Source organism: Myotis yumanensis, unplaced genomic scaffold (assembly GCF_028538775.1).
Source record: "Myotis yumanensis isolate MYYU_CA2020_CCGP unplaced genomic scaffold, mMyoYum1.0.hap1 SCAF_23, whole genome shotgun sequence".
NCBI lineage: Eukaryota > Metazoa > Chordata > Mammalia > Chiroptera > Vespertilionidae > Myotis > Myotis yumanensis.
Window position 1 is genome coordinate 6,674,577 of NW_027223774.1, and position 23,054 is coordinate 6,697,630.

General features: G+C 43.8%; 1 protein-coding gene and 1 pseudogene across 1 annotated transcript; one reads left to right on the forward strand and one right to left on the reverse strand.

The window, feature by feature from the left end:
• Nucleotides 1-1,591: 1,591 nt before the first annotated feature.
• LOC139000312 (zinc finger protein 418-like) lies at nucleotides 1,592-22,373 on the reverse strand. The gene is made up of 4 exons (XM_070402550.1): nucleotides 22,341-22,373; nucleotides 20,929-21,055; nucleotides 7,205-7,400; nucleotides 1,592-6,808 (listed from the first exon to the last, which is right to left on the reverse strand). The coding sequence occupies exons 1-4, from the start codon at nucleotides 22,371-22,373 to the stop codon at nucleotides 5,830-5,832; spliced, it is 1,335 nt and encodes a 444-aa protein (XP_070258651.1). The 3' UTR covers nucleotides 1,592-5,829.
• On the forward strand, nucleotides 9,358-10,585 carry LOC139000092 (heterogeneous nuclear ribonucleoprotein A1 pseudogene; annotated as a pseudogene).
• Nucleotides 22,374-23,054: the final 681 nt, after the last annotated feature.

Sequence of the window (23,054 nt, forward strand, 5' to 3'; positions counted from 1 at the left end):
ACAGGTCCAAGAAGCGCAGAGAACCCCAAACAAAAGGAATCCAAAGAGGACCACACCAAGACACATCATCATTAAAATGCCAAGAGCAAAAGACAAAGAGAGAATCTTAAAAGCAGCAAGAGAAAGAGGCTCAATTACCTACAAGGGAATACCCATACGACTGTCAGCTGATTTCTCAACAGAAACTTTGCAGGCCAGAAGGGAATGGCAAGAAATATTCAAAGTGCTGAATACCAAGAACCTACAACCAAGATTACTTTATCCAGCAAAGCTATCATTCAGAATTGAAGGTCAGATAAAGAGCTTCACAGATAAGGAAAAACTAAAGGAGTTCATCACCGCCAAACCAGTATTATATGAAATGCTGAAAGGTATCCTTTAAGAAGAGGAAGAAGAAGAAAAAGGTAAAGATACAAATTATGAACAACAAATATGCATCTATCAACAAATGAATCTAAGAATCAAGTGAATAAATAACCTGATGTACAGAATGAACTGGTGACTATAATGAATCAGGGACATAGAAAGGGAATGGACTGACTATTCTTGGGGGAAAAGGGGTGTGGGAGATGCGGGAAGTGACTGGACAAAAATCATGCACCTATGGATGAACTCAGTGGGTGGGGAGTGAGGGTGGAGGGTGGGGTGGGAGCTGGAAGGAGGGGAGGTATGGGGGGAAAAAAGAGGAACAAATGTAATAATCTGAACAATAAAGATTTAAAAAAATAAAAAAAATAAAAATAAAAAAGTAAATAAATAAATAAAATATTTTGTATTAAAAAAAAAATTAGTAACTATAAGAAAATTCTGGGCACAGAAATCTAAGTATAATCACTGCAAATCAAATTCCAATTTTAAAGTTAGCTACAGAAGTCAGTGATAAAATTATTTACCTTTTAGGCACTTTTAGTAGCTATAATAGACTAGAGGCCCGATGAATGAAGATTCGTGCAAGGATGGGCCTTCCTTCCCCTGGCTGCTGGCCCTGTCTTTGCTCCAGCTGAGAGGGGCTACGTATGCAAATGAACCTGCCACTTTTGTTGGGTTGAATTGCATAGTCACTCCTGATTGGCTGGTGGGAGTCACAAAGATATGGTCCATTTGCATCTTTCTCTTTTATTAGTGTAGAGATTGCAATAAAGCAAACACAGCTGTTTAAGTATAACAATTTGCAAACCAATTTTGTCCACGTAATTCCTTCAAGTGACCAAATGGGAAAATATCAACCCCTGTGCTCAATGCGGCCACGCGAGAGCACGAGACTGCAAGCCTGCCCACATCGGGCCCTGGGCTGCGCCCACCCTGCTCTGCCTTCTGCTTTAAGTCTTTGGTAACAAAATGATGGGTGAGTATGAAGCAGTCCCACAGATACCCAGTTCTTAATGTGTCAATGCCACCACCACCCAAAGCAGGGCAACAAAGCTGGGGAGACTCTGTATATTCATCATTAAATGCATGTGGCAGGAAAAGAGGCTTTATTTTCCACCAAAGGAACGAGTCCACCTTAGAGTAATTTTTCCTTAAAAAGACATTTTACATATACTGGTAACAGTAGAGATATATAACACAAACAAACTTTTTTTGCATGTTTTTTTATTGTTTGGAACACTACAGTAACCCAAATTATACATTTACAGTTAAAGTTCTAAGTACTTCATCACAAAGGAAATTAGTCAAGCACTCTGAAAGTGTTTTCACTCTTATTACGGTGTACAGGGAGATATTAGAATAAGTTTACTCACTTTATCAGTCATTGTTTGCATCGCTGTTGTTTTTATATCACATTTTTGTTGTTGTCATATAATGTTTTTGTCATTTTTATATCATGCCTCTGTTATTATATCCTTTTGTTTCTGATTATTTATGCCAAAAAGCAAAATCAGTTAAGGTTTATTTTTTTAAAACAATCTTTATTAATAGCATACCATAGAGCTCGTCTATTGGGTGAGTCATTCCATTCTTAGTGAGACATGATCATAGACACTGATGTTTTCTGTTTTTAAACAATTTCCCTTATTAATTTCGAAGGTGAAGGGAGAAGCAGAATCACTGATCACAACTCCTGCATGCACACTACTGAGGATTCATTCCCCAAACCCAGACATGTGCCCTTGGCCAGAATCCAATCAGAGACCCTTTAGTTTGCAGACTGACGCTCAATCCACTGTTCCAAACTGGGTAGGGATAGATTTATTTTTTATTTTTTAAAGAATAGTTTATTAATTTTTAGAGAGAGAAGGGAGGGAGAGAAACATTGATGGAAGAATGCCATATTGGCCAGTGAACTCCTGCACACCAACTTCTGTGGATCTAGCCCACAACACAGGCACATATCCCCACTGGCAATCAATTCCACAACCCTGTGCTGCACAAGATGATGGACAAGTACTGACCCACACCGGCCCTGGAGGTATACTCCATTTAGATCACAATTTGCTAATCTCGGTAAATTTAAACATTCATCAACTCAAAAACCCCAGACTGTGCACTGAAATTTTGACAAAGGTAAATAACACTTATATACATACAAGGAATTATAAAGAAATGTTTGTACTAGCTTTATTAGAAATAACCAAATATTTATTAAATTGGGCAAACTGATGGTGATATATCAGTGATAAGAATATCAGAAAAAACTATGAGTTACTAGTGTGACTTTAATAAAACTCCAAGTTTGTATGAAACATAAACTAAAGCAGAAAAATAAAGTTCTCTATGAAGATGGAATGTAAATCCATGGAAACTAGGAAAGCTGTGAAGAACAGGGACAGATTAAAAGAGATCATTATGCAATTACACAGAGACAGATATGGTCAGCTTTATGACTATAATGATGGTTTCAGTTTCATGCACATGTCAAGATTTATGAAACACTATACTTAACACATGTAATTTACTCATTATAGTTATCAAAAATGGTTCACTAGTATTCTGGAAGAACAGGTGTGGCAACTCTATATTCAATACCCGTACTTATGACATCTGGGTGAGTCTCATCTCAGTGACAGAAAATGTAATAAAAATGAAGAACTTTCACCCAATCTCACAAAAGCCACATTCCTGAAGTAAAGACAGCCATTGTCTCCATCTTTCTTTTTCTTTTATTTTGCACTCTATTTTTGATTAAATTATTATTTCAATCTTTAATTTCTCCATCTTTCTTTTGATGCCAGCGCAACAATGGCTCTGATGAGAACTTCTGAGAAACTTCAGGAGCCACAAAACATCTTGATTATAATCAACTAGAGGCCTGGTGCACAAAAATTTGTACACTGGGGGGAGGGGGAGAGGGGGGAGTCCCCCAGCCCGGCCTGTGCCCACTCGCAGTCTGGGACCCCTCGGGAGATAATGACCTGCTGGCTTAGGCCTGCTCCCGGGTGGCAGAGGGCAGGCCCAATCCCTAGGTGCAGCCCCTGTTCGGGCTTAGAGCAGGGCCGATTGTGGAGTTGGGGCGCCGCCCCGTCATGCACAGAGCAGGGCGGATTGGGAGGTTTTGATGCCACCCTCAGTCACGTTCAGGGTAGGGCTGATTGGGCGGTTGGGGCACCGCCCCCTATCACACTCAAGGCAGGGTCGATGGGGAGGTTGCGGCACCACCCCCTGTCACGCACAGAGCAGGGTCCATCAGGGGGTTGGGGCACTGCCCCCTGTCACGCACAGAGCAGGGCCCATCAGGGGGTTGGGGAGCTCCCCCCTGTCATGCAAAGAGCAGGGCCCATCAGGGGGTTGAGGAGCTCCCCCCGTCACGCACAGAGCAGGGCCGATAGGGGAGTTAGGGCAATGCCCCCTGTCACACACACAGCAGGGCGGATCAGGGGGTTGGGGCGCCACCACTGTCACACTCAGGGAAGGGCCGATGGGGAGGTTATGGCTCTACCCTGTCACACAGAGCAGGACCTGCGTGTGGGGTGGGGTTGGGGTGCCACACCCTGTCACACACAGAGCCACAGGCGATCGGGGGGTTTGGGTGCTGCCCCCTGTCATGCTCATCCGGTGCCAGGAGGCCTCGCGGCTCCGCTGATCCCGGTGCTGGGAGGCATATTACCCTTTTACTATATAGGATAGAGGCCTGGGGGCCGGCTGGTTTGCCCTGAAGGGTGTCCTGGATCAGGGTGGGGTCTCCACTGGGGTGCCTGGCCAGTCTGGGTGAGGGACTGAGGGCTGCTTTCAGGCTGGCAATTGACTGAAGCTCCCAACCACTCCTTTCTTTTTTTTTCTTTTTATTCTGGGCCAGCTTTAGCTCTGGCTCTAGCTCTGAGGCTTCAGCTGCTATAATCGAAACAATGTATAACTCTAGCTCTGAGATCCCGGCTGGCGGAAAGCTGGTTTCTGGGGTTTTGTTTAGCTTCTATATCTGTTACAAAGTTTCTTAGAGTTGTAGCTCAGAGGCCGGCAAGTCAGGCGGGGATCGTTGGAGTCTGCAGTCCCTGGATCAAGCAAGCCTCATGTTCGCTTTCAGCTGCCTGGCCGCTGGCCGCCATCTTGGCTGACAGTTAATTTGCATAAGGATATGCTGATTAGCCAATGGGAAGGGTAGTGGTCGTACGCTAATTACCATGTTTCTCTTTTATTAGTGTAGATGACAATGGCTGCTCCACAGAAGATACACATCCCTGGAGTCCCTCAGATCTGTGTACAAACAGCTCTTGTGGTCTTTTCCTCAAAATAATTCCTGGATGCACAGTTAGGTGAGGACTATTCCATCTAAAGGGGTGCAGTCTCATCCAATCACAATCAGGTCAACGTTTCTGTAGTGAAAGGGTTTTCCCTGAATGCCATTGTCCTCAAACCAGTGACCATCACCCGTGATATTGTAGGCATTAGGGCACAGGGCCTCCTGCAGGACCTGGGCAAGAGATTCACCTCACACGGACTGGCATCGCTTGCAAACAGGAGAAAAAATTCACACTTGAGGTTGTCCCAGCTACCCCCTCTTTGGATTGATCTCTATGTCTCAACGCACCCATCTTCACATGAGAAGTAGAGTGTCCCAGTGTTTCCTAGGAAAATATGGGCAGCAGTGTAAATTTGCAAAAAACTGATGAGCTAATTTCTGAACCATATGTTCCCCCAAGGGAAAAATGTTTGAGACCCCATAAAAGTGTTTCACCTCAACATGCTTGGAAAGCCCTGATCTTATAAACTAACAGACAGAGTAAATAGAACACCCCAGATTAAAGAAGTCTTAAGAAAAAGCCTTCATTATTTTACAAACCAAAGAGACATGAGACTGGCAGTTCTTCCATTGATGACTTAAGCATGCAATAAACTCATCATTAGCATCTACAGAAAGTGTGTCCCTGAAAATGGCAGGCCCTCTGCAACATTATGTTTACTGGGGCCAACAGTAATGAGTCCTATGTGGCAACACAAGACAGGGAAACAAGTAAGAACCAAGGGCTCAGGTATTCCTCATTTTCGTTGACAAATCAGACAACAGACATAGCTTCCCTGGCACAGGAGGATGGTGATTGCTGCCATCTGTAGAGACCTTATAGGTGGTTCAGGTGAAATACCTTCAGCAACAGAAATGTGCAGTGACATAGATCTGGCAGGACATCTCTGTATGTTAGAACGTGCAACATAATTACATAGTGTTCCAACATAAAAACACACACATAGAACGGCAAAAACACTTATGGGAACTTTACAAAAGATAGGTGATTAAATGTATAGGATATAATTCAGAAAAATGAGGATGAACAAATTTTCTTGTACTATTGTTAAGTTCAAACTAAGAAACTACATTTCCTACTCATCTAAGAAATTTCTCACATTTGTACTCTAGTGGAGAGCAAATTTAGAAATTTGGCTGAGAGATACCTCATATTAATTGCACTCATAAGGGCTTTCTCCATTGTGAACTCTCTGATGATATTGGAGACCACTTCTACCTTTATAACATTTCCCACATTCACTGCATTTATAAGGCTTTTCTCCCGTATGAACTCTCTGATGATGACGAAGTGCTCCGCTCCGTGCAAAAGATTTTCCACATTCACTGCATTTATAAGGCTTTTCTCCAGTGTGAACACGCTGATGATAATAAAGGTCACTACTACTGGTAAAAGATTTTCCACATTCACTGCATTTATAAGGCTTTTCTCCCGTATGAACTCTCTGATGTAGATGAACTTCAGCTTTAGCGATAAAAGATTTTCCACATTCACTGCATTGATAAGGCTTTTCTCCAGAGTGACCTCTCTGATGATATAGGAGAGCACTGCTACATGTAAAAGATTTCCCACATTCACTACATTTATAAGGCTTTTCTCCAGTGTGCACGCTCTGATGACTACGAAGCTGGGTGTTAGTGGCAAAAGATTTTCTACATTCACTGCATTGATAAGGTCTCTCTCCAGTGTGCACTCTCTGATGACAATAAAGATTAGTCCTAGTGGTGTAAGCTTTCCCACATTCACTGCATTTATAAGGCTTTTCTCCTGTATGAACTCTCTGATGATAATGAAGGGTATGCCTCTGTGCAAAAGCTTTCCCACATTCACTGCATTTATAAGGCTTTTCTCCTGTATGAACTCTCTGATGATAACGAAGGGCATCACTCCATGCAAAAGATTTTCCACATTCACTGCATTTATAAGGCTTTTCTCCGGTATGAACTCTCTGATGATAACGAAAGGCATTCCTCCATGCAAAAGATTTCTCACATTCACTGCATTTATAAGGCTTTTCTCCGGTATGAACTCTCTGATGATAACGAAGGGCATTGCTCCGTGTAAAAGATTTCCCACATTCACTGCATTTATAAGGCTTTTCTCCAGTGTAACCTCTCTGTTGATAATGAAAGCTAGAAAATTTGGTGAAATAAATTCCATATTCAGAGCACACACAACACCCACTTCCAAGATGGACACCTTTTTCCTGAATAAACGTGTGGGTGCAACTAATGTCTCTCTTACATTCTTGTCTACTGTAATAATTTTTTCTCCTTTGAAACGTCATCCCACACGTGGAAATTTCAGTTGGACTGTCCCTGGTCTGAATAGCCTTTAGGTGGAGATGTCCTGACCCGGTAAGAACACCCTGCCCAACCTCCCCGCAGGTGAAATGATTCTGGGACACATTGAAATTGCAGCTGTTTGCAAGTGAGATCCTCTCCATACCTCTAATGAAAGTCTTCTCTGTATCATGCTGCTGCTGAAATTTTGCACAGAAATAAAATCGTTTATCACATGACCCACACCTCAATAGTATCTGTCTGTGTTGTGTTCCCTGCAGCTCCATCACGTGGAAAATGTTTCCCAAGACTAGTCGACAACCCTCACAGGGGTGGCTCTTCCGGGATGACAAGGCTAACTTGGGATTCCTTGCCTGTGACAATCTTACAGAAACCTGCTGTTCACTCGTTGCCTCCATAATTTCTGCTCCACAGCAGCAACCTGTTCAAAAGGAAACGTAGGTAAAGTGCATGTTGACCTGATAAAAACATAATATCTTCACCACAATTGTTTATGTCACAACTGGACATGATTCCATACAATGATTTTCAAGATAAGTAAGTTAGCTACTCAGGAAATGGCTGTTATATATAACATGGCCCAAAAGGTCACTGAATGATCAAAATCTCACCAAGTGAGAACAGAAGCATAGGCTGGCACAAAAAGAAGAGAAGCTGTGTCTGCTTGTTATTACTCCACAAATGGCTTCCTTTAGGATCTTTCATGCTGGCAAAATGAGTCTGTGTAAAATAAATTCAATGTGCTCAAACCCATAAAATATCAATCATAGGAAAGTATGTGATGTTCAGTGTCAATATAATACATTTGCACTCTAAAGCTCTGCAGGTATGCAACAACACTGGAGTGCAGTAAAGCTGAGATGTGTGATAGAGGTAGAGGTGCAAAGTTTAAAGAGGTTAAGGTTATCCATGGGCTGGGAATCCAAGTAGAATGATCACTATTAAAACTGAGTCATAGGCAAAGTTTCAACCTTAAGCAAGAAGAAGTAGAATTGGGTGAGGAGTGGGCAATGGTAACAAAACATTTATTTTGTTGAACAAAATGGCTTCCTAGTTATGAACGTAAAAGAGCCCAGGCATGAAAACCGCCCTCAGAGTCCTTCTCCAAGGCAAGACTGCCTCTGGGTCTACCCTGTCATTGATAAAGTCATGTTTCTCCTGTGATGCACAAAAGATTTTGCCTCTTAAATCCAAGTTCAGCCACAGCATGAGATAAATGATGCAAATCTTAAAAGAAAAACTAAAATGAGGTATGGTCAGCACTGTGGTAGAACAACAAACCACAAATGAGATCACAGGCAAAAGACCTATGAAAACGACATCAGCAAGATGGCAGAATCACAGACAGAGAATCTTTCCCTATCCGAGAGTAAGTAGACACCTATCCATGAAAAAAAATCCCACAGGGAATGGGGACAAGAGTACCATGAAGACAAACAGTAATACAGAATACCAAGTCAGGACAACTGCATAGAAAGGATGACAGGAAACTGGGTGAGCAAACACATTTGAAGATATCTAAGTTAAAAAAAAAAACAGTTAGCCGAAACCGGTTTGGCTCAGTGCATAGAGCGTCAGCCTGCAGACTGAAAGGTCCCAGGTTCGATTCCGGTCAAGGGCATGTACCTGGGTTGCGGGCACATCCCCAGTGGGAGATGTGCAGGAGGCAGCTGATTGATGTTTCTCTCTCATCGATGTTTCTAACTCTCTATCCCTCTCCCTTCCTCTCTATAAAAAAATCAATAAAATATATGAAAAATAAACGGTTAATAACTAACTAACTAAGGAAATAAATAAATAAATAAATAAAGGAAGGAACGAAGCAAGGGTCAGCCTTAGCTGGTTTGCTCAGTGGATAGAGTGTCAGCCTGCGGACTGAAAGGTCCAAGGTTCTATTCCACTCAAGGGCACATGCCCAGTTTTTTGTGGGTTCAGTCCCTGTAGGGGGCATGCAGGAGGGAGCTGATCAGTGACACTTTGTCATCATTAATGTTTCTCTCTCTCTTGCCCCCTTTCCTCTCAGAAATAAATAAAAATGTATTTTTTTTAAAAAAGAGGGTCAGCCCTAGCCAGTTGGGCTCAGTGGATAGAGCATCTGCTTGTGAACTGAAAGGTCCCAGGTTTGATTCATGTCAAGGGCACATGACCGGGTTGCAGGCTCGGTTCCAGCTGGGGGGGCATGCACAAGGCAGCCAATTAATGATTCTCTCTCATCACTGATGTTTCTATCACTCTATCCCTCTTTCTTGCTGTCTGAAATTAATAAAAATATATTGTAAATAAAAATTAAAAAGAGAGATACGCTCCTTAGATCACTCCTTTCTGCCGGTGAAGGCCGTGGAGTAAGCGTCGTTGGAATTTCCCCTGTTGCCGTCACCATGTCTAAGTCTGAGTCTCCCAAAGAGCCGTAGCAGCTGCGGAAGCTCTTTATCGGAGGTTTGAGCTTTGAAACAACCGATGAGAGTCCGAGGAGCCATTTTGAGCCATGGGGAATGCTCACGGACTGTGTGGTGATGACAGATCCAAATACCAATCGCTCCAGAGGCTTTGGGTTTGTCACCTATGCCACTGAGGAGGAGGCGGATGCAGCCATGAACGCAGGGCCACACAAGGTGGACGGAAGAGTGGTGGAACCAAAGAGGGCTGTCTCGAGAGAAGATTCTCAAAGACCTGGTGCCCACTTAACTGTGAAAAAGATTTTTGTCGGTGGTATTAAATAAGACACTGAAGAACATCCTCTAAGAGATTATTTTGAACAGTGTGGGAAAATAGAAGTGATTGAAATCATGACTGACCGAGGCAGAGGCAAAAAGAAAGGCATTGCTTTTGTAACCTTTGACGACCATGACTCTGTAGACAAGATTGTCATTCAGAAATACCATACTGTGAATGGCCACACCTGTGAAGTAAGGAAAGCTCTATCTAAGCAAGAGATGGCTAGTGCTTCGTCCAGCCAAAGAGGTCGAAGTGGTTCTGGAAACTTCGGAGGTGGTCGTGGAGGTGGTTTTGGTGGAAACGACAACTTTGGTTGTGGAGGAAACTTCAGTGGTCGAGGTGGCTTTGGTGGCACCTGTGGTGGCGGTGGATATGGTAGCCGTGGGGATGGCTATAATGGATTTGGTACTGACGGCGGTTATGGAGGAGGCGGCCCTGGTTACTCTGGAGGAAGCAGAGGCTATGGAAGTGGTGGACAGGGTTATGGAAACCAGGGCAGTGGCCATGGCGGGGAGTGGCAGCTATGACAGCTGTAACAACGGAGGAGGCGGAGGCGGCTTTGGCGGTGGTAGTGGAAGCAATTTTGGAGGTGGTGGCTATAATGATTTTGGCAATTACAACCATCAATCTTCAAATGTTGGACCTATGAAAGGAGGAAACTTTGGAGGCAGAAGCTCTGGCCCTTATGGTGGTGGAGGTCAATACTTTGCCAAACCACGAAACCCAGGAGGCTATGGCGGTTCCAGCAGCAGCAGTAGCTATGGCAGTGACAGAAGGTTTTAATTACTGCCAGGAAACAAAGCTTAGCAGGAGAGGAGAGCCAGAGAAGTGACAGGGAAGCTACAGGTTACAACAGATTTGTGAACTCAGCCAAGCACAGTGGTGGCAGGGCCTAGCTGCCACAAAGAAGACATGTGTTAGACAATACTCATGTGAATGGGCAAAAAAACTGGAGGACTGTATTTGTGACTAATTGTAGAACAGATTATTTTAGTGTCTGCTCTGTGGAAAGTGTCAAGCATTCCAACCGAGGGTTTTAATGTAAATTATTTTTTTTTGCACCCTTGCTGTTGATTGCTAAATGTAATGGTCTGATCATGACGCTGAATAAATGTGACTTTTAATAAAATAAATAAAAAAAATAAAAATAAAGGGTCAGCGATACCACTATCAGCCATGATACTTCTGTTCTCATTGATCCCAGTGGCCTGTCCTCAAAAAAACCCAGAAAGTTTTGTTTCCAAAAACCACACAATGCCCTGGCCAGTGTGATTCAGTTGGTTGGAGCAGCATCCTGTGTATTGAAGGGTCGAGGGTTCTATTCCTGATTAGGGCACATATCATAATGTGGCTTCCATACCCGGTTTTCAACTGTGCAGATGGCAGCCGATTGATGTTTCTCCCTCATCTCTCTCCCCCCATTTCCCTTCCTCTCTCTGTAAAAGGAATAATAAAGAAAGACATAAGAATTTCAGGGTAGCCAAAAACAAAAGATCTCAAAAAGCCTATAGGCAAAGTAAATAACAAGACAATGTACCAAAGCTTATGTATAACATTCAGAAAATGTAGCCCTAACTGGTTTTGTTCAGTGGATAGAGCATTGGCTTGAGGACTGAAGGGTCCCAGGTTCAATTCCGGTCAAGGGCGTGTACCGTGGTGGCAGGCACATCCCCAGTAGGGAGTGTGCAGGAGGCAGCTCAATCAATGTTTCTCTATCATCAATATTTCTCTCTATCCCTCTCCCTCCCTTCCTTTGTGTAAAAAATCAATAAAATAGCCGAAACCGCTTTGGCGCAGTGGATAGAGTGTCGGCCTGGGGACTGAAAGGTCCCAGGTTCGATTCCGGTCAGGGGTATGGGCCTTGGTTGTGGGCCCATCCCCAGTAGATGTGCAGGAGGTAGCGGATGGATTTTTCTCTCTCATCGATGTTTCTAGCACTCTATCTCTCTCCCTTCCTCTCTGTAAAAAATCAATAAAATATATTTTAAAAAAGAAAATGTAATTCTAATGAGAAATTTTATAGAGATAAATGCCTACATTGTCACAAAAGATCTCAAAGAACCTAACATGGCACCTCAGGAAACTAGAAACACAACAGGAAAGTAAAACAAAGGTTTCAAAGGAAAGAAACCATAAATATTAGAACAAACATAAATAAAAGAGAGACAAGACAAAAGAAAGGAATACCTAAGAGGCATATTTTTTAAAAAAAGATATAAAAATATGCAAGCCGTTAGCTACACTAAAGCAAAAACAAACAGAAACCAAGCCTCAAATAAGTAAAAATAGAAATAAAAGATAAGACATTACACATGTCACTATGAACCACAATGCATCATAAGAGATGTTGATCTTAGGAGACGACATGACCCTCCAAAGAGAAATTTCTCAAGATCCCACTATGAGCTCCTGAAATTAATAAACAAATTCAGAATCCTGTCCAGGTGGCTCAGTCGTTGAGAGTGTGGCCCTGATGCCCCAAGGTTGTGGGTTTGATCCCCCATCAGGGCACATGTATGGGACAACCAATGAATGCACAGATGGGTACAATAGCACATCAATGCCTCACTCTCTTTGTTTGTCTCTATTCCTTTCTGACTCTAAAATCAATCAATAAATGCTGCCCAGTATGTCTCACAGATTGAGCATTGACTCATGAACTAGGACGGGGCGGGGGGGAGGGTGCGGGGGAGACGGGACGGGACCCCTGGCATGGGTGCCAAACATGGCACTCCAGTAACTTTAGCTGGCACGCAAAACCCTCTCTTATAATCTTCCATTTACAATTTTTGTGAACATTTGAATGACTTAAATGTTAAATAACAAGGAACGGGCAAGACACTTGATGTTATATGTGGTTACATAAAGGCTTTTGGAAAGAAAATGGAAGTTTTTAAAAGGGATGTGGATGGTGAGAGATTTAGATATTTCCCAAACCTCAAGAGGCACATCAAAGGCCTCCCAAAAGATGACAGAACGGACTGTCAAAGCCTTCAAAAGCTGTTTTTAAACATCATCAAGTCAACTATTGAGCAGTTTCTCTCAAGATTTGCGAAATTCAGAGAACTGGAAGAAACAGCAAAATTCATGAGGTTTCCAGACAGCATGAAACTGGAGGAACTAAACTTACAAATGTTTTCATGGATAGACATGGCTGACTTTGAAATGCAGTTGATTGAATTTCATAGTACATCAATTTGGAAGCAGAAATTTATTGACCTTAGATTTGATTTGGAAAACATTGAAAAAAAGCAATTAGAGACAGGAGTACCAGAGAGAAGTGTCGAAAACGAACTATTGCCCTGACTGGTTTGGTTCAGTGGATAGAGCTTTGGCCTGCGGACTGAAAGGTCCCAGGTTCGAGAGAAACCAAGATGGCGGCATAGGTAAACACGGGAAATTGCTGCCTCCAACAACAACTTCAAAAATACAACTAAAACACAGAACAGACATCATCCAGAACCACAGGAAGGCTGGCTGAGTGGAAATTCTACAACTAGAAGAAAAGAGAAAAGCACACTGAGACTCAGAGGAGCTACAAAAGTAAAGTGCAGAGGTATGGAGGCTGCGGCGTGAGCAGAAAGGGGCTGGCACCTGAGGACACGGCTGTCTTTTTTAATCTGGAGGGAGTCACAAGCTCCCAACTGCTCTGTACTCCAGTTCTGGGAAGTCTCTGGGGACCCAGGGCTCATACGGGGAGAAACTGGACACTCTGGCAGCAGAACTCGGAACTTGAGGGCGGCTTTCCCTCAGAGGTACTGGAAGCAATTACCGGGACACTGAGACTCTCAGCCCCTTAGGGCAGGGCTGAGAATCAGCCATAGTTGCTCCCGAGACCCCGCCCCATTCAGACTGTGGCAAAGTCTTTTGCATGTGAATGCCTGGGACCTTTGCAAGCTGAAAATTACCTAACAAATTGCAGCTGGGCCAGACAGACCCAGAACTTCCAAGAGAAGGCCCAAGGCCCCACAGCAGCTTGCATTGCTTCACAGCTGGGCCTCATCTGGGAACCCCCAAATCTCAAAAAAGGAAGGGGAATCTGCATATCTTTTCGTAGCTCCTGCTGGGTAACCTCAAGAAGAGGCTTAATTAGCATCTCCTTAGACCCAAGAGCTAGAGTACCCAGTGGTCAGAGTGGGACCATCCAGATTACAACTCCTCAGATTCATAAGGAACACACTCAGGGGGCAGACTCAGTGAGCACCAAAGCCCCACTGAGGCAAGTCTTGCCCCAGAAGGGTGTCTTCAGCACAGAAATTCTCCCACTGCAGACACAGCTGATTCTCACTGCCAATTGGCCTGGAGGTCAATTCCTCCCAGTGAAACCTAAAACAATCGAGGCATAACTACAAGACTGTGCACAAAGCCCACAAGGGGGTGCACCAAGAGTGTCCACCTCAGGTAAGTGGGGAGGCTGAGCCATTGGGCCCTATAGGACACCTAGCACACAAAACCACTCTACCAACACAGGGAAGCATAAAAAATGCGAAGACAAAGAAACAGGTCACAAATGACAGAAATGGAGGACAGCAAACGACTAGATATAGAGTCCAAAACCACATTTCTAAGGTTTTTCAAGAATTTTCTGCAAACTGCCTATAAATTTAGTGAGAACCTGGAGGATATGAAAAAAGACCAACTAGAAATTAAGCATACACTGACTGAAATAAAGAATAATATACAGCTGAAACCGGTTTGGCTCAGTGGATAGAGCGTCGACCTGCGGACTGAAAGGTCCCAGGTTCGATTCCGGTCAAGGGCATGTACCTGAGTTGCGGGCACATCCCCAGTAGGAGATGTGCAGGAGGCAGCTGATCGATGTTTCTCTCTTATCGATGTTTCTAACTCTCTATCTCTCTCCCTTCCTCTCTGTAAAAAATCAATAAAATATATTTAATAAAAAAAAAGAATAATATAAAGAGATCCAGCAGCAGACAAGAGGATCCCAAGAATCAAGTCAAAGATTTGAAATACGAAGAAACAAAAAATACCCAACTGAAAAAGCAAAAAGATGCCAGAACTGGTTTGGCTCGGTGGATAGAGCGTCGGCCTGCGGACTGGGGGGTCCTGGGTTCGATTCCGGTCAAGGGCATGTGCCTGGGTTGCGGGCACATCCCCAGTGGGGGGTGTGCGGGAGGCGGCTGGTTGATGTTTCTCTCTCATCGATGTTTCTTACTCTCTATCTCTCTCCCTTCCTCTCTGTAAAAAATCAATAAAATATATTTTAAAAAAAAGAAAGAAAAGAAAAAGCAAAAAGAAAAAAGAATCCAAAAATATGAAGATACTGTAAGGAGCCTCTGGGACAACTTCAAGCGTACCAACATCAGAATTATAGGGGTGCCAGAAGAAGAGAGAGGGCAAGATACTGAAAACCTATTTGAAGAAATAATGACAAAAAACTTCCCCTACCTGGTGAAAGAAATAGACTTCCAAGTCCAGGAAGCGCAGAGAACCCCAAACAAAAGAAATCCAAAGAGGACCACACCAAGACACATCATCATTAAAATGCCAAGAGCAAAAGACAAAGAGAACATCTTAAAAGCAGCAAGAGAAAAAAAATCAGTTACCTACAAGGGAATACCCATACGACTGTCAGCTGATTTCTCAACAGAAACTTTGCAGGCCAGAAAGGAATGGCAAGAAATATTCAAAGTGATGAATAGCAAGAACCTATAACCAAGATTACTTTATCCAGCAAAGCTATCATTCAGAATTGAAGGTCAGATAAAGAGCTTCACAGATAAGGAAAAGCCAAAGGAGTTCATCACCACCAAACCAGCGTTATATGAAATGCTGAAAGGTATTCTTTAAGAAGAGGAAGAAGAAAAAGTAACTCTTACCATTTGCCACAGCATGGATGGAACTAGAGAGCATTATGCTAAGTGAAATAAGCCAGTCAGAGAAGGATAAATAACACATGATCTCACTCATTTGGAGAATATAATGAACAACATAAACTGATGAACAAGGACTAATCCAGACACGGAGAGGCATTGATTGGACTGTCAGGCCTTGGAGGGAAGGTAGGGGAGGGTGGTGGTAGGTGGGAAAGATCAACCAAAGGACTTACATGCAAGCATACAGGACACGGACAACGGGGGGTGAAGGCATGTGCGGGGGGCGGGGGGGGGGTAGGTGGTAACGTGGGGATAAGGACACATATGTAATATCTTAATTAATAAAAAATATATTAAAAAAAAAAAAAAAAGAAAGGTCTCAGTTTTGATTCCGGTCAAAGGCAAGTACCTTGGTTTCGGGCACATCCCCAGTAGGGAATGTTCAGGAGGCAGCTGATCCATGTTTCTCTCTTATCGATGTTTCTAACTCTCTATCCCTCTCCCTTTCTCTCTGTAAAAGATCAATAAAATATATTTTTATTTTTATTTTTTTTAAATATATTTTATTGATTTTCTACAGAGAGGAAGGGAGAGAGATAGAGAGTTAGAATCATAGATGAGAGAGAAACATCGATCAGCTGCCTCCTGCACATCCCCCACTGGGGATGTGCCCACAACCCAGGCACATGCCCCTGACAGGAATCGAACCCGGGACCCTTCAGTCCACAGGCCGACGCTCTATCCACTGAGCCAAACCGGTTTCGGCAATAAAATATATTTTATTTTATTATTATTTTTTTTTAAATATATTTTATTGATTTTATACAGAGAGGAAGGAAGAGGGATAGAGAGTTAGAAACATCGATCAGCTGCCTCCTGCACACTTCCTACTGGGGATGTGGCCGCAACCAAGGTACATGCCCTTGACCAGAATCAAACCCGGGACCCTTGAGTCCGCAGGCTGACGCTCTATCCACTGAGCCAAACCGGTTAGGGCAAAATATATTTTTAAAAAAAGAAAACAAACTATTGAGGACTTGGAATGCCATTCCAGAACATTTTTTCTGTTTATAAAACTTTGCAACAGCGTTACTCTCCATGTTTTCATCCACATACGCTTGTGAATCTTTGTTCTCAGTGATGAATATTGTTAAGTCTCGTAATAGGAGTAACCTGACGGATGAAAGTAGTAGCTCGTGCATATCTCTGAAGGTCACGAAATATGAACCTGATGTAAAATCTCTGTCATCAGTGATGCAGCTGCAAAAGTCCCACTGATAATATCAGAGTCATAAAGTTTTCTGTCGGACTATCAGTGTACATGTATACATTAAAAAATAACCATATTTTTCATCATCATATACTGTGTTTTTGGTGCTCAAATAAATTTTATTATTACTTCAAGATTCTTCACATACGTACACCTTAAGAGATATCAAGTAGGTGTAACATGCTCTCAAAAAATTAGGGTTGCCGAAACCGGTTTGGCTCAGTGGATAGAGCGTCGGCCTGCGGACTGAGGGGTCCCGGGTTCGATTCCGGTCAAGGGCATGTACCTGGGTTGAGGGCACATCCCCAGTGGGAGATGTGCAGGAGGCGGCTGATCGATGTTTCTCTCTCATCGATGTTTCTAACTCTCTATCCCCCTCCCTTCCTCTCTGTAAAAAAATCAATAAAATATATATTTTTTTAAAAATTAGGGTTGGCATGCAGAAGAATTTTGAGTCAGAGATTTTGCTGGTTTTGGCACCCACTCACAAAAAGATAGCCCACCTCTGAACTAGGAGATCACAATTGGATTCTTGGTTAGGACACCTGCACTGGTTGCGAGCTCAGTCACCAGTGGAGGGTCGTGCAGGAGCCAGCTGATCAATGACTCTCTCTCATCATGGATGTTTTTATCTCTCTCTCCTCTTCCTCTAAGAAATAAAAAAATACATATATTTGCACATCAAATCGATGTACATAGACTCATGTGGTCCTTCCGGTAAAATCTAGAACGCCAGGATTGCTTCTTTTCTTTTGGCCTATTCTGAGTAACTGCAGTGCTTTCTTCGGGAAATGACAGGGCAAAGCTATTTTTCTTTTGGCTTTGGGCTGTATTGGTGCACTAAATCTTTATTCCAAAGAAATAAGTAGCCAAAACCGGTTTGGCTCAGTGGATAGAGCGTCGGCCTGGCGACTGAAAGGTCCCAGGTTCGATTCCGGTCAAGGGCATGTACCTGGGTTGCGGGCACATCCCCAGTAGGAGATGTGCAGGAGGCAGCTGATCGATGTTTCTCTCTCATCGATGTTTCTAACTCTCTATCCCTCTCCCTTCCTCTCTGTAAAAAATCAATAAAATATATTTTTTAAAAAAAAATAATAAAATAAAATAAAATAAATTTAAATAAATAAATAAATGGAAACTTTTCTCTAATTTTTTCTAAATGAGAATTTTCATTTACCTCTATATGAAAATCTTAATGAGAAAAATAAAGAAATAATAATAACAATTTAAAGAATAAATAAATATACCTAGCCAATGTGCTTCACTGATGACAGTACTGCCTTGTAAACTTGAGGGGTATGGTTTGATTCCCAGTCAAAGGTAGATACCTGGGTTGCAGGTCCGATCCCCACTCACAGTAGAGGCAACATGTGGGAGGCAGCCAATCGATATTTCTCTTTCTCTCCCACACTCTCTCTCTCTAAAAAAACAATCAGTGGAAAAAATATCCTCACTATTCCGGTGAAGATAAAAGAAGAATAAAGAATTAAAATCAGAAAAGTTACAGGATGCAAAATAAACATGCAACCATTAGTTCCATTTCTACAATCTAATAATAAATTCTTTGATAGAAAAACGAAGAATGTAATCAAATTTACTGAGGAATCAAAAACAGCCCTAATCGGTTTGGCTCAGTGGATAGAGCGTCCGTCTGCAGACTAATTGTCCCAGGTTCAATTCCGGTCAAGGGCATGTACCTTGGTTGTGGGCACATCCCCAGTAGGGAGTGTCCAGAAGGCAGCTGATTGATGTTTCTCTCTCATCAATGTTTCTAACTCTCTATCCCTCTCCCTTCCTCTCTGTAAAAGATCAATAAAATATATTTTTTAAAAAAATAAAATAAATAAAAAAGAATCAAAAACAATAAAACCCAAAGGAATAAATTCAACCAAAATGTGAAATATCTGTACAGGGACTAGTATAAGACAGTGATGAAAGGAATGAAAGAAAACCCAAATCAGTTGAAAGACAACCTGTGTTCATGGATCAGAAAATGAAATATGGTGGAGATAGCTATAGTACACAAGGCAAACTACAGATTAAATGCAATACCAATACGGCCAATGGTATTTTACAAAGAAAAGAACAGAAAATCTGGAAATGGGATCAAAAGACCTCCATTAACAAAAGCAATCTTTTTTTAAAAAATATATATTTTATTGATTTTTTACAGAGAGGAAGGGAGGGGGATAGAGAGTGAGAAACATCGATCAGCTGCCTCCCACACATCTCCTACTGGGGATGTGCCCGCAACCCAGGTACATGCCCTTGACCAGAATCGAACCTGGGACCCCTCAGTCCACAGGCCGATGCTCCATCCACTGAGCCAAACCAGTTTTGGCTAAAAGCAATCTTTTTTTAAAAATATATTTTATTGAATTTTTACAGAGAGGAAGGGAAAGGGAGAGTTAGAAACATCCATAGGAGAGAAACATCCATGAGCTGCCTCCTGCACACTCCATAATGGGTATGTGCACGCAACCAAGGTACATGCCCTTGACAAGAATCAAACCTAAGCCCCTTGAATCCGCTGGCCGAGCCTCTATACACTGAGCAAAACGGTCTAGGGCAGTGGTCGGCAAACTGCGGCTTGTGAGCCACATGAGGCTCTTTGGCCCCTTGAGTGTGGCTCTTCCACAAAATACTGGCTTCTGTGCATGGGCCGTGAAGTTTCAATTGCACTGTACATGCGCACCCGCACTTGGTATTTTGTGGAAGAGCCACACTCAAGGGGCCAAAGAGCCGCATGTGGCTCGCGAGCAGCAGTGTGACGACCACTGGGCTAGGATAACAAAAGATATCTTGAGCAAGAAGAAAGCTGGTGGCATCAAACTTCCTCACTTCAATTAATTACAAAGAGGAAGCAAGCAAACGGTGTGTTGCTGGAGAAACACAGACACATATATCAACAGAACAGAACAGTAAACAAAAAAAAACAAAACTCAGGCACATACTTTATGTAATCTTTGACAAAGCTGCATGCCACAGAAGAAGGGAAAGATAGTTTCTTCAATGAATGGTGCTGGTATAAACGCACATTCACGTGTAAAACAACAAAACTGGACACCACTGATAAAATCTAAGCCAACTGTATGACAGAATTAAATGTCAGCGCTAAAACTTAAAACTCCTCAGGACAATATAGAGAAAAAGTTCTAGACGTTTGTTTTGAACAGGATTTTCTGAATGTGACACCAACCACCACACAAAATAGAAAACATAAACAGTCCACACTGCCACAAATAAAGAAAATAGCATCTTCACGGAACAACAGCAACAAACAACATGAAATGAAAGGCAATCTAGAGAACAGAAGAAAATACTTGCAAACCATATGAAGGAATCTCTTGGAGATATTGTGGATTCGGCTATGATCAGCACAATAAAGCGAATATTGCGATATAGACAGAAATTCACACAAAGAGTTGCAGTTCCCCGGGAATAATGAAGGTATGTTAATACTATAATGCAGGCTAATAACAATGCAATGACTCTGCCTCAAAAGCAAAGTCCATATAACTTCATTAACAATATTTCATTGCTAAGCACTAGTAACAAGCATCTGAGCTTGCTAGAAACATGGGGGCACTAGACCTGCTGAAACCAGGGTTGCCAAACACAAAACATGGATTTTGTAGAAAAGCAGGTGTGGGGAGCCATATCTGCAAAGCACAATTAAGCACAAGCAAAAATATGTGTTCCTGTATGTCATAAGCAATTAATATATAAAATATACAAGGTATTCCAAAGACTCTTCAACCAAAAGATACAGTTAATAAACAGGATAAGGATTTAGAGGCAATTCTTCAAGAAATACATACAAATGACCAACAGGAATATAGAAAATGCTTTCCTCACTGATCAAGGTAGAATCCCTTAGGCTTCCTGCAACACTACCAACCACAAGTCCTTCCCTGTGAATTTAGTGCAGCGGGGAGTATTGGGACTTCAGGAATAGAAGGGAGCAGCAGAAACAGACCAACCCTCCCCAGGACAGCAACTACCCAGGAAACTGGAAAATCAAGCAGTACCACAGTCTACCTGGGAGGACAGAGCACACCCTGGGGGATGGAGTCTGGGAAATCGCAAAGCCAAGTGCAGTTCACAGGTGAGAGTGAGGGTCTTACCCAGGGAGGATATAAGTTCAAAGTTCTCCAGCATCACATTCAGGTACAGCTGTCTCTGACCCTCATCAAGGAGGCTCCATTCCTCCCTGGAGAAGTACAGGGCAATGTCCTCAAAGGTCACGCCAACCTGTCAGAATGGAGACAATTGTAAGCAGACCTGCCTTTCTGAGGACCATTAATCCTACTCCTTACACACCTTCCCCCCCTCAACTTCCTCCAGGGCACCCGGTTACTGTGGACACCAGGCCCTAATGCCAGTGCAGGCTGCTCTCTCATCACAGTCCCATTACTCACTGCATGGCCCTCAGCAGAGCAGCTGGGTTGGGTGGGAAGGATTGGGGGAGGGGAGGGTAGAGGGCAATGGCATTTAAGGTCTGGGCGATGCCTGAAGGGCCCCAGCCTTCTTGCCAAGCAGCACCACTGCAGTCTCCTAGATCCTGCCTCCAACACAAAGCCAAGCGTCGGTTTATGCTTCACCTTTAAGTCCCCACACCAGGTCCCGGGACCTTCAGCTCACACTTCCTCCAGATGTGCTCACCACTGGGTAATGTTTACCCCCTTCCCATGTTCAGACCCCAGGTTCACTCCCTCAGCTCTGCCCCTTCCTGCTCCAATGCCACTGGATCTCGCTGGACTCACCCATGAACTTGGCATATGGCGTGTAGAGAGCTTGTAGTCCAGCCGGATCCAGGCCCACCCCAGGCCTCTGATGGACCCACAGCCGGGAAAGCCCCGAATGAGTCTGTGCCGTCCTCCCTGCGGCCTCTGCTCTTTCCGTCAATACTCACAGCCCACATCCTCAGGGACCTTCAGATGCAAGTCACCCCCGTCCTCTCTGCCCTGCACTTGCTGTGTCCTCAGAAGCCACAACACTCCTCTCTCCCCTCTGTTAGGTCGGAGAGAGCCCAGGATCAGATACATGCAGACATGGGATGAGACAATGGACTTCCTCTGGAATTTCTCACAGATCTGGAATTTCTCACAGGTAAATGTGCCAGACACAGATACCTGCTTCTTCTCCCTGAATCCACAAGGACCCCACACAGATACTGACCCATTCCTGAATGTCCCGCCAACCCCCTGCTGCAGACACTTCCTCAGTTCAGGCCCCCGCCCTCACCAAACACCTGAATAGAGAGATGTCCCTCCCTCCCTGGAGGCGCGAAATTCACTGGCCCCACCTTTTGGGCCAGTGGGTCTCGCCCGAGAACGCAAATAAACTTCTCCTTTTTCTTTCTGATTCACTTGGTTCTCTTTGTTTTCCTCGCCGCCGCTTTTCTGGGTCACCTAACACCCTCCACTTTCCTCACGGTCCTCCACTCGGGACTGAGCTGCAGGACGGGACAGGCGCCCTCCCCAGGCTGTGGTGACTGTGTGAGGAGGCGGTGAGGGCCTGGGGGACTCGAACTCACCTCAGCCCGTCTCCTCAGCGGGGGCGCCGCCATTGCACTCGGTAGTCGGATCGGGGCGGGAGCAGAAGCCGCTGCAGGAATGGCGGTCCCTGTCCCGGCCCTGGAGTGGGTCCTGGTGGCGACTCCGAGCTTCAATCCCAAGTGTGAGCTGTGGGCACCACTGGAGGCTCCGACCACGGGCTGTGAGGCGGGGAACACCGCTCTCAGGCCTTCTCCCCCGGACTGTGCGACCAGGAAATCCTAAGCGAATGAGACAGAGGCTTGAAAAGACAAAACCTCCCCGCGAGGACTATAGTCCCGCCCTACAGAAGCGGCCAAACGGAAATGCCTTCTCTGAGCCCCCATTGGCTCAGCCTGGTGGCATTCCATGCTTGGCCTTGTGGGTAATGTAGTTTTCCCGCTCCAAATCCAGGATCCGGTATTTCTCAGTTGACCAAAAGACTGGATTTAGGGGCAAACAGCCCAAAATACAACAAGTATACTAAGGGTCCTCTAGCGGCTTCAGGGGAGGTGATGTCTGGGCAAGTTTTGTATTTTTCAGGCACCTGTGTGGCAGGTTTTGCATATCTTTCTTAAGGACCTGCTCTTTCTGAATGGCAAGGCACTGTTTGTTCATTCATGACTTTTGGCATGTGTCTCCTTCAGCTCATTTGTAGCAGTGGGAGGTGCCTCAAGTCTCTAAATTGATCTAACCTGCTTCCATTGAATCCATTA